Source organism: Lathyrus oleraceus, chromosome 7 (assembly GCF_024323335.1).
Source record: "Lathyrus oleraceus cultivar Zhongwan6 chromosome 7, CAAS_Psat_ZW6_1.0, whole genome shotgun sequence".
NCBI lineage: Eukaryota > Viridiplantae > Streptophyta > Magnoliopsida > Fabales > Fabaceae > Lathyrus > Lathyrus oleraceus.
Genome location: NC_066585.1, coordinates 490,164,377 through 490,177,405, shown reverse-complemented (window position 1 = coordinate 490,177,405; position 13,029 = coordinate 490,164,377). Strand labels below are relative to the sequence as shown.

The 13,029-nt window shown below is 35.2% G+C and overlaps 1 protein-coding gene across 1 annotated transcript; it reads left to right on the top strand.

Annotated features, from left to right (window-relative positions):
* Positions 1–839: 839 nt before the first annotated feature.
* Positions 840–1,943, top strand: LOC127107280 (dirigent protein 25). Its single transcript, XM_051044574.1, has one exon. The coding sequence runs from the start codon at positions 882–884 to the stop codon at positions 1,794–1,796; it is 915 nt and encodes a 304-aa protein (XP_050900531.1). The 5' UTR covers positions 840–881; the 3' UTR covers positions 1,797–1,943.
* The last annotated feature ends 11,086 nt before the right edge of the window (positions 1,944–13,029 follow it).

Here is a 13,029-nt window from a genome sequence, read left to right as displayed (position 1 = left end):
TGAAGAAATGGTTCTTTGTACATTAATCGAGGTGGAGTTTTGCTAGGGCGATGTTTTGTTTTGAAGGGAACTAGGCTACAACTTCGCTTATATATGTAATTTGTTTTAATTTAAAAAAAAAAAAAAGAGTGGAACAACTTTTCACCTCAGTGAATTTTACCTATCATGGAGAAAGGTAATATGTTTTTATTTTAAATAAAACAACAGGAGTGAAACAACTTTTCAACTCAGTCCATTTTACCAACCGGTGGGGAATGGTTTGCCAATTTTGTCTATAAAAGCTACACGTTCATTCACATTTGTCCTAAACTTAACTCATTATGTCTCCAAATTTCATCTTCCATTAACAAAACTATATTTCTTGCTATGTTGTTATTGTTGTTGTATCACTGACTTTGAAGATTTGACTTTGAAGATGTTAAAATGATAACTTGAAAATTTTGATTTGAAGATTAATGACACGTTTCACTTTATCAAGTAAACGGTATGTTTGAACCTTGACGTTATTCTTTAAAGCCAAAAATTTTAAGATAGTAAAAAGTTGGAAAGATAATGCAATTCAAAAGCAAAATGATGAGGGTTATAAAAAGTTGAGCATAAGTTATTGAAAGATCGACGGAGTCTTTCACTTAAGAGATGATGGAATTGCAAGAGTTGTTTTTATAAGTATTTATTTATAATATTTGTATGTTCATATAGAATATTTGTTGTTGTTTAGTTCTATCTAATACATAGAGATTGATATCAGCTCCATATATACGCAAACACAACAACTCCTCTCATCAACTCCATCATTTTGAAGTCTTACTATTTATACATGTCACCATAACTCTCTATCATCTCATTAAAACACAATATCAAATTATCAAACACTAACAAACATGGCACGCTTTGAAACTCTTGCTACCACTTTGAATCTCAAAGCCATAATTTTTATGGTTTTGATATTATTCCTTACAATCACTTCCACGGCTTCAAGCAGAATCCTCAGTGAACTAGAAACACCAGAAGAACCTATTACTCATTCTGCACTGTCTCCTGTTTCTTCCACCATTCTCCCTCCACTTCCGCAACCAGCCGCAACAACTGGTACTGATATTCCTGATCAGCACCACACGATATCATTTTTCTTGCACGACATTCTCGGTGGCTCCAATCCAACAGCAAGAGCAGTAACCGGAGTCGTTACCAATCCTGCACTCAACGCGCAAGTCGCATTCGCTAAGCCAAACGGTGCAAACCTTCCTCTTAACAGCGGAGTTCCACAGAACAATAACAACAACGGAATTCTAAACAACAATAACCTCCCTTTCCTAACAGGACTCAGCGGAAACACGGGAAACGTCTTCAACAACAACAACAACAACAACGGGAACAACAATTTTCCGGTGACGAATATGAATCAGATACCACAGGGAATGACGGTGCAGGAGTTGATGTTTGGAACAATGACAGTGTTTGATGATGAATTAACAGAAGGGGAAGAGTTGGGATCAGGATTAGTAGGGAAAGCACAAGGATTCTATATAGCAAGTTCAGTGGAAGGAACAAGTCAAGTAATGGCTTTTACAGCAAAGTTTGAAGAGAATGGTTATGAAGATAGTCTCAGCTTCTTTGGGGTACACAGAACAACTCAAGTTTCACAGTCACAACTAGCAATCATTGGAGGAACAGGAAAGTATGTGAATGCTAATGGAATTGCAATTATTAAGACATTTCCAGTTACAAACAGTCAACAACACAACACTGATGGGCTTGAAACTCTCTTGCACCTTACTGCATATCTTTCCTATTAGGATCTCTTTAAAGTTATGTGTCATGCATCAATGAACTTTAAGTATGTTTTCAGCTTGCAAAACTATTGCAATATATTTGTGTTGTGTGTAATGAACTTTAATTATGAATACTGAATATCACGCATAACAAAAGCATCAACCTTCAAATTCTATATCTTTTGCTTTAAAATTTATTTCATATTTCATTATGTCAAGCATATCAATCATAATTTTTTATATAAATTAATCCATTAATTTTCCAGATTAATTAATAATATTTTGATTTTAGAAAAAATCACATTTGCGTTCATTAAATTACATGTGTGTGCATCAAAATAAAATTAGCCTCCTATACTTTTTAGATAACAAAATTCCATTAAATTTTTATTGCAACAAAATCATTTGAAATATATACTTAAATTCATTTAAGACAAAATCACTCTTTTAGTTTGTACAATTTAAATTTAAAATAAGTTCTACTAATATTGAGTAAATTCACATCTATGTGCCGGAGCAATGAGGTTATATAGTATTCATTTCTAAATTTCTGAAGATTTCAAATTTTGGAAGATCCAATTTTTTTATTTATATTATTAGACATAGAAATATGTTATAATAAAAATTCAGTAAATAAAAATATGTTACGATAAAAACTCAATACATAAAATAATGGGATTGATAAAAAAGTCAAAATAATTATAATTAAATTTATTTTTGATTAATAAATAAATATATTTTTAATATTTAATTTTTAATTATTATAACTGATATTTTTTTTTAATTTAGATCCATTTTTTAAATTAGATCGGAACTTCCGAGTTGATTGGACCGGTCCTCTCTCTCTCTCTCTCTCTCTCTCTCTCTCTCTCTCTCTCTCTCTCTCTCTCTCTCTCTCTCTCCTCTCTCTCTCTCTCTCTCTCCTCTCTCTCTCTCTCTCTCTCTCTCTCTCTCTCTCTCTCTCTCTCTCTCTCTCTCTCTCTCTCCTCTCGCTCTCTCTCTCTCCTCTCTCTCTCTCTCTCTCCTCTCTCTCTCTCTATATATATATATATATATATAATATATATATATATATATATTATATATATATATATATATATATATTATATATATATTATATATATATATATATATATATATATACATACACTAATTGTTATGCACCGTCAGTGTAAAAAGTTTTACACTGTCGATGCATCACAATCCTCCGTTTGTATTACTTTTTAAATGTTTAAAATAAAAGTCAAACATTTCAAATAAATCAGTGGTTGTGATAACTGATAGTGTAAAAAAAAATTCGCTGTCAGTGTATATTAATTAAATAATATATATATATATATATTATATATATATATATATATATATATATATATATATATATATATATATATATATATTATATATATCTATATATATATATATATATATATATATATATATATATATATATATATATTGAAATTTCTTATCCCACTCTATAGAATGAAAAAATACCATATGAAAAATTCAAAATACCCCTTAGATTTCAGAGATGCGTCTGCGTAGTTACCTTGTCTTAAGTCAGAACGTTTACTAATCCAGAGATGCATCTCCGAAATATTTTAACACATATTCAATGCATCCCTTTCTGAGAGGCTCATTTTACATTTTTATTGTTCTGGAGATGCATCTTCCTTTAAGGTTTACGGAGATATGCATCTCCGTAACCTATAAGAACAATGCAGATTATGTTAGTTTTATGGTTATACAAATGAAAATGCCGATTTATAAATGTTAAGGATCATGTTATGTGATGAACATTAAACCATCCAATGGATAAACAAAAAAATGACATATATATATAAATCTAGATGATAAAAAAATGACATATATAAATGAAGTCAAAATAGACAATAAAGTAGAATGAAATCAAAATAAAATACAATCGATAATAAATCCAAAGTACAAATACTATAAACTACTTCCTATGCCGGACTACAGCTCTTCAGGCTCATCGACCTCCTCTATCCCCATCCTCTGACGTCGTCTTTGGTACATCAACGCCTCTCGTGCCTCCGTCATAATGGTGTCTAGGACCTTCCTCACCTCAGACCCATCATGGAAGATACCTCTGTCAATGTTCGTCTATGCAATCTCCACAATACGACGATATCTAGGCAGGACATCATGAGCATGATCTAACTGTGTCTGCTCCTTCTTCAGTATCTCTTGATGAACCGACCTCGGTGGATCTCCTCACTACTACTGAAAAAAAAAATAATGGCAGTTGCGTAACACATATAATGATGGTTTCGTGTCCATTTAGGTAGCGTGTGATTGTATGTAAGTTGGTTTCCACAACGGGCGAGTGACTGTGGTTATAAGTTCGGTAACGCGTTACTTATAACAACATGTAAAAAAAACGTTGTGAAATAATTTATAGGTTCTGGTACGAATGCCAGCAACGCCATTCTTGTGTTATATTATTCTGGATAACGCTCTACTTATAACAACGATCGAATTAAAAACCATTGTTATATTATTTGTTTTTGTTTAATATATTTTTCAATTTTACAGTATTCCCAAATTTTTAACTTGAATATTTCTTAATCGTATCAGATCAGAAAAATAATACACTCATTCGTGAATTGAATTAGACAAAAAATTATATTACATGAATGACACAATTCTATTAGGAATAAAAAATTGTATTACATCAACGACACAATTCCATAAGGAACAAAAAATTGTATATTATATTAAAACCAAAATGACACAAAATAACCTACAATGTAGACATCATTACATCAAATAATAATATCTTGTTGTCTTGGTGTCTTGTCTATTGGTGTGTTGACTTTAAACGCCTATAATTTCAAATAACAATAGTTGTTAAAAAAACATCATTAGAGATTATAACATACAATAAATTATGAATGAATAATATAAAATACTTACTTGTTAAGTTTCCCATATGCCTTTTTGATGATCGTTACGAATAACATGTACGCCATCTCTATCAACTTCTTCATATGAAGTAGGCACTTGTGTTGCATAAGAAATATCAAAACTTTCACATAAGAAATATCAAAACTTTCATCAACACTATGAGGATTGTGTTTTCCTTTGAGAATAATTGAGCATCTCTTTGATAAGTCCACAAGGTCTGTCACATAAAAAACTTGTTTTGCTTTAGTAACCATGATGAATGGTTCAGTGTTATGAGTTGCCTTTCCAAGGTAAACCTATGTGAATAATAACTCACCAGTTTGTACACCATTGTTATTTGGAACCTACTTGCATTTAAATAAAGGCACTTTGAAAATAACATAATAAATCACCAAAATCTCCTCAATGACACCATAGAACGCAATGGTTGTCAAAATAGGATTCTTATCTTTCGAACTAGAGAAATACACGGATTCAGCCTCAACCATAACCCTACTATTTTGTATTATACTTCAATCATCTTTTGCTTTTGTATAAAAGGAATAATTAGAAATATCGTATGTCGTCCAAGTTATCACAGTAAATTTTGGCATATACGACAACCATTTAGTTGTCTCGGATGCACCATCATCATTAGAAATCCTCTTATTACACAAACTTATGAATTCCTTGTTATGTCGTGTTAACAACCACTTCTCATTCCTTTTGGATATTTTTTCTTTATAATTTTTTTGTGAGTAACTATGTAAGGTTCGACTACACTAAGATTAATAAATATATAGAAATATGCTTCAAGTACTACATGTCAATCCATTGACTTAACGTTTAAACCTTGAGTACCTTTACCTTCAAATATGTCAAGATGATGAGACTTTGGAATTCTAAAAGACTCTACTTCTGACAAACATTTTGAACAAAACTCAAGAGCTTCTTTTGTGATATACCTTTCAACGATCGAAGCTTCTGGTCGGTGATGATTCTTCAGATATCCTATATATATCTTCATGTATTACTCTATAGGATAAATCCATCTTAAATAAATTGGACCACTAAATATGATTTCTCTGTCTAGATGAACAAGTAAGTGAATCATAATGTCAAAAAATAATGGAGGAAAATACACCTCCAATTGACATAATATTGTTGGAGTCTCATCTTATAATTCATCTAATTTTTTTAAATATAAAACTTTATTATATATAACATTGAAGAATAAGCACAATTTGGTTATAACTACTCTTACATTTTTTGAAGGATGCCACAGATAGCCACTGGTAGAAGTTGTTGCATCAAGACATGACCAATCATGAGATTTTAAGCCAATTAACTTGAGATCTTTCATTGATACAAGTTTCTTGATGTTTGAAGAGTAACCTTGGGAAACTTTGATAAGGTTTGACATTGTTAAATCCATTTTGACAAGGTTTCTTGATACAAGTTTCTCAGGTATGATTTGACATTGTTAAATCCATTTTGTCTTGGATAACATCCTTCTAAAAAACTGAGTCTTTTGAAGTTACTACTTCCTTAATTTTACAAATACACCAACAACTATGACAAAATTCAAAGGACCTTTCTCCAAAACTATGATGATTATTACATACACTTAGAAAGCACACCATTTTCTATTTACAAATAATTGTCACCATGCACTTGGTGATCAAGTTACAACAAAATGATACTTTTGAATAAAAGATATTTTTTTGGAAAATTTCCAAGAATAAATAATTTTTTATCCCCTTAAATATACAACTCAACCAACAATATATATAAACCTTAAGTGCTCGTAATATATTATGACACTTTTTGAATCATTTTAAAGTTATTCACAAAGTTTTAACACTTTTAATAAAAGAATGAACATTTAGAAAATTATTTGAATTGATGTGAAAAATTAATAATGAATGAGGTCATTTGGAAACTAACGTATTTTTTCTTAAATACATTCTAAGAAACCTCTATGAATTAATGCAAAAGTTTGAGATATTTTCATGAAGGTTTGCAAAAGTTTAGAATGACAATGGTTCATTAAAAGACATAATTTTGAATTATGTTCGGGACTTGTTAAGTCGTTTAAACGGACACATGACTAAACAAGTGCATGACAAATTTTCAATTTCAAACAATTTTTTAAATTTTGAAATAGCAACAGGTTTTGTTAAGTGAGTTAAACAGGTTTTTTTACCGAGATAACCCAGTTTTTCGAAAAAATTCCCAAAATACCCCAGTTTTCAGCAAAATTCCCAATCTACCCCACTTTTAGAAGGAGGCGCCAATTGGATTGGCGCCCCCTCTTAAAAATTTCAAGGAGGCGCCAATTGGATTGGCTAGGGCAGGTGCCCTAGCCAATCCAATTGGCGCCTATGTGTAATTTTTAAGAGGGGGCGCCAATCCAATTGGCGCCTCCCTTAAAAAAGCCTCAAATGAAAAAACCTTCAACATGAAAGTTGTAGATCTTTTCAAGACAAGGAATTTGGATATACATTTTGTATCATTTGGATTTTTAATGAGAAAGTTATGGGCAGTTGAAGTTGGACTTCTGAGTTTTTCAATTGTTATCTGACCTATAATATTTTGTATTGTTGCATGTGTTTCTTTTAGGAATATGAATTTTTGTCCAACATAACATTTGAAGTAGACATCTTAAATTTTCCAATGCACTTGGTCCCACCTCAAAATAATTAAAAATGAGTGAGTTAGGTCTTTGCGAACTTGACCCGAAATTAGGGTTTATGTCAAAACATGTGTATGTGAATTTTGCCAAAAGGGACCAACTTCAAGCCCTTCTGTTTGAATGATAAAAGCCTCAAATGACAAAACCTTCAACATAAAAGTTGTAGATCTTTTCAAGATAATGAATTTTGACTAAAGTTTTGCATCATTTGCAATTTTTATGAGAAAGGTATGGGCACCTGAACTTGGACTCTTTGACATTTTAACTATTATCTGACCTATAATGTTTTGTATTATTGCATGTGTTTGTGTTAGAGTTATGAATTTTTGTCCAACATAACAACTGAAGTAGACATCTTAAATTTTCCAATGCACTTGGTCCCACCTCAAAATAATTAAAAATGAGTGAGTTAGGTCCTTGCGAACTTGACCCAAAATTAGGGTTTCTGTCAAAACATGTGTATGTGAATTTTGCCAAGAGGGACCAAATTCAAGCCCTTCTGTTTGAATGATAAAAGCCTCAAATGACAAAACCTTCAACATAAAAGTTTTAGATCTTTTCAAGATAATGAATTTGGACAAAATTTTTTTGCATCATTTGCATTTTTTATGAGAAAGGTATGGGCACCTGAACTTGGACTCTTTGACATTTCAATTGTTATGTGGCCTATAATGTTTTGTATTATCATATATGTTTATTTTAGAATTATGAAATTTTGTCCAACATAACAAGTTAAGTAGACATCTCAATGGAGTTTCAGTCAAAACATGTGTGTGTGAATTTTGCCAAAATGGAGTTTAGACAAAGAAACCTAATGTTTGGAGTTTACACAAAGATAAATTTGATATAATACGAATTGATATTAATAAAATTTGGATTTTACACAAAGAATCCTAATGGTGATGACCGGGATCACCTAACCGACCTCCGGTCCCACATCCCCTAGCTACCCTAACCCTTGGCCCTAACCCACGTTGACGATTCTGCATCGGTGTTTGTTCATCTGATGGTCCAGGAGCGTCATTACCTCCTACAGGAGAAGATCCGTTGAGGTATTCAGCCAACTCAGCATAGTCTTCAGTATTCAATGATGGGTGTACCGGCGTAGCTGAGCTCATGACCCATGCCAGAGAAGTTGGGTGTGGTTGACTCATGGATGGGCGACCGGGACGGTTGAAGGGAGACATGGGTGTGAATGATGGGTCTAGGAACAGTTGGAAAGGTTGTTGGGGTGTTTGGAAGAGATATGGTTGTGGGATGTTTTGGTATTGTGATGTTGGGGTTCTTGGCTACGGTAGGAGGAGGGGCGGTTAGTGTTTTGGCTAAGGCGACTTTGGTAGGGTGATGGTGTGGGTGCGAAGCGATGTTCGGTTTGAGGTTGATGGTCCATTTGTTGGTGGTGGTATGGGGGATGTTCTTGGTATTGGGGTTGGGTGAATGGCATGTTTGGTTGTGTTGTTTGTGTTTTGTGGAACGGAAAGTTTGACGGATAGGTGGTTGTGAGTAACGGGCTGAGAATGTTGTTGGGGGTTAGATGTTGATCCTTCTTGTGTGTAACTTGTCTAGCGTGGGTCGTAGAGGTACATATCATCGGCGATGAATTGAAATCCAACCGATCTGTACCAAGCCATATAAGTACCACTTGGTTTTACCTCATTTGGCATGACTGCGTCAGTTAAGACATGGTCATGACGGTGCTTCCACTTGCGACACTCTGATCTTGCGAAGGTTTGCCAAGGGTTGTAGTTCCATTGGTCGTTCACTTTACGCATATGCCATTCTCCTAGGCTAGCTGGGGGGTCTGGGATATTCTGGACCATACCGAACTGCAGCTTCACACGATCGGTGTTATGCATCTCCACTGTTGTGAACCGTATTATCGGTGTGCATGCTGTCCATACGGCTGCGTCTTCAGGGTTGACCTGATGCTCATGATCCATATTAAGGTATGGACGCCAAATGAACTGAAATGTTAAAGACGATAGGATTTAAATGAATGTAGAAAAAGTCAACATAATATGACGAATTAATGAAGTTATTTTGCTTACGTCTGTCGGTCGAAGGTGATCCAACAGGTTGCGATACTGAGTAATACAATGTATCGGACATCTGCTGTAATTCATACCACGTGCCGACCATCTACACCAAAAAGTTAAAATAAATTAGTTATGGGTACTAAACTGTAAGGAAGTAAGTAAAGATATAACAATTTAAACAACTTACTTTTTTGCATATGGAAAAGTGAAGGGGTTGTTATTGACCGGTGCTAGAGACGGTAGTCTTGACCATCCCCATGCTTGTAGCAAAACAGCACATTCAGAAAATGCAGATGTGTCTTTGTGGGAGTTTTTGCACAACGAACTATAGAGATAGGCTAGACATGTAGATCCCCAACTGTAACTACCTATTCTATCTATATGTCTAAGTAAAGGTAAGTACATAATATGCATGCTAGAACCACTACCTTCGGGAAATAAAAAGGATCCTAGTAACAACATAATGTAACATCTAGTTTTGATTATTCGAGCATCTTCGGTAGAATGCTCATATAAATATAAACTATTATAATATGAATTTAGGCGTGAGAGTAGTATACCTTGACCTCTAGCATTATCATCTAACAAATCAGTGTCTAAAAGCTCCATGCAAATTGAATTTGCATAGTTGGTCTTACCATTAACAGCTTTGCCTTCAATTCGTAGTCCTAAAAGCATGTAGACGTCTTCTAACATCACGGTACACTCACCGGTTGGAAACCAAAATGTGTGTATCTCTGGCCTCCATCTTTCGCATAAGGCTAGAATGAACTTGTTATCTATAGACCAAGACATAATCTTCCTAATGTGACCAAAACCGGCGAGTTCAACATAAGGTTGAATCATCGGGTCCATTGGGACAAATTCGTGGACTCGAGTTCGAAACCTTGATACATCCTATAATAGAAATAATATAACACTTGACTAAGTTGGTATTTTAAAATAAAATGGGGGTTGGTGGAGATGAAACATAAAAAATTAGTATAAGAAAAAACTTACGTATGTTGCGATGTTTGCAACTGTTCCTCTGCGTGCTTCGCCCATTGTGAGTAAAGACATATTGTTGGGGAGTTGGTGTAGATGAAATTGGAAGTTTTTGTTGAAGATGAAATTGTAATGTAAAGAAGTAATGTAGATGAAGTAGTGAGAATGTTGGTGTGGAAGAATTGTTGAAGGAGTGGATGAATTTATAGGCAAATGGAGGAGAGCATAAAAAATTGTGTTTGCATGGTGTCTCCACCTCATTTGGCGACCATGTACAATCCTAAAGAGGGGGCGCCATTCAAATTGGCGACACCATATGGTACATGCATGCAAGGCTAGTTCTGAATGCTTAGTTTCGAGGACTGACTCCATGGGGGCGCCATTCAAATTGGCGACCATGTACAAGCCTTAAGTGTAGGCGCTAAACCAATTGGCGCCACCATCTGCATGTCTGACACGTGGCATTCTTGTCTCCTGCATGCTGAACAACTCACTTATGGATGGCTTGCATGATTGACACATCAACTCACACTGTCTTACAGGATTGACACATCATCTCAGACACGTGGCTCTCTACTATCCTGCATGCTGAAGACTCACTTCTTGATAGGTTACCTGTCTGACACATCAACTCACACTGTCTTGCCTGACTGACACATCATCTCAGAACTGTCTTACATGTCCGACACGTGGCTAACTTATCTCCTGCATACTGAAGAGTCACTTCTTGATAGCTTGCCTGGTTGACACATCAACTCACACTGTCTTGCATGACAGACACATCATCTCATGACTAGCTAGCATGCTTGACACATCAACTCACACTGTCTTGCATGACAGACACATCATCTCAGAACTGACTTGCATGCTTGACACATTATCTCAGAGTAGCTTCAATGTCCGACACATCATCTCAGAACTAGCTAGCATGTGAGACACTGATACCATCTATTTAAGTGTCTTACTATCAACATCCAAGACAATTCACTCACATTCATCTGCACTTGCAAAATAGTTTTCATCTCCAAAATGTCATCTTCATCATTATACAGTGTCAACGTTCACTGCAACGGTGAAACTTTTGAGTCTGAGCTTCATGGTTTTTGTTTTAGAAACACTGATACCATTAGAGTCACGATGAAGAGAAATGCAACCTTTTTGCATTTGAAAAAAAGAATACAATCCTTTATAGGATCAGGTATTGTGTCAAAGATGACATATCAAAATCCTATATTTTTTGAGAATGGTCAATGCAAGTTTTTCCCCCTTAAGGTACGACGATGAAGATGAGGCTCAACCACCACCAATACCTCCTAGTCATGCCTACAATCCTCCTCAACATATGACAAATATGGATCTTCACGACGATGAAACGTCTGACAGTGTCTTCTATAATCCGTATCCGTGACCAGTAGGCGAATTAAAGGTGGGAGACATGTTTCGTACCAAAGAAGAATGTGTCTTGGCAATCAAAAAATTCCGCATGAACAACTTTGCTGACTTTACAGTGAAACACACTGATCCTAGAAGGTATGTTATCGAATGTCGTAACATACTTTGTAAGTTTCGTTTGGCTGCATCGTACAAGAAGAAAAATGACTCTTGGGAGATCGCTTCAATAGACCCATCACACAATTGCGTTGCAACTAACGTTGAACAAGATCACCGTAAACTGAGCACAGCTTTGATATGTCAAGACATTCTGCCATTGGTAAATAAAGACCCATCAGTGAAGGTGAGTATAATTATATCCCATATCCGAACAACATATAATTATACTCCATCTTACAAGAAAGCATGGATTGCGAGGACAAAGGTTGTTGAACAGGTTTTCGGCAACTGGGAGGATTCATTCAAGGAATTACCACAGTTTTTATGGGCACTAAAAACTTATGTCCCAGGAACTGTGGCAATTCTGGAGACAGTGCCAGCAATGATGCCAGACGGAACCTCTGCTACAGGTAATAGAATATTTCACCGTCTCTTTTGGGCATTTGACCCGTGCATCAAAGGTTTCGCTTTCTGCAAACCTCTCCTGCAAATTGATGGCACTTGGTTATACGGAAAATACAAGGGTACTTTGCTCATGGCAGTTGCACAAGACGGTAACAACAATGTATTTCCCATTGCCTTTGCTCTTGTTGAAGGTGAAACGGCTGGTGGATGGGGTTTCTTTCTTCGACATCTCATAACGCATGTCGCTCCACAAGCCAATCTATGTTTGATTTCTGATAGAAATGCTGCCATCGAAAGTGCCTACAACAACCATGACAACGGATGGCACGATCCTCCTTCTACACATGTCTATTGTATCAGACACATTGCACAAAACTTCATGCGTGCTATAAAAGATAAGAATCTTCGCAAGAAGGTGGTGAATGCTGGGTATGCTTTAACTCAACCGTCGTTTCAATATTATCGTGATGAAATTCGACTGTCTAATGAAGACGCGGGGAGATGGATAAATAACATCCCAGTAGAGCAGTGGACAAGAGCATTTGACGGTGGTTGTCGATGGGGCCACATGACAACAAACATCGTGGAATGCATGAACGGGGTTTTCAAAGGAATTCGAAATCTGCCGATAACCGCCTTGGTAAGATCAACCTATTATAGGTTGGTTTCTATGTTCGCA

What these genes read in the sequence shown, in the direction of transcription:
- LOC127107280 (XM_051044574.1), top strand. Translation starts at nt 882, where the DNA reads ATGGCACGCTTTGAAACTCTTGCTACCACTTTGAATCTCAAAGCCATA.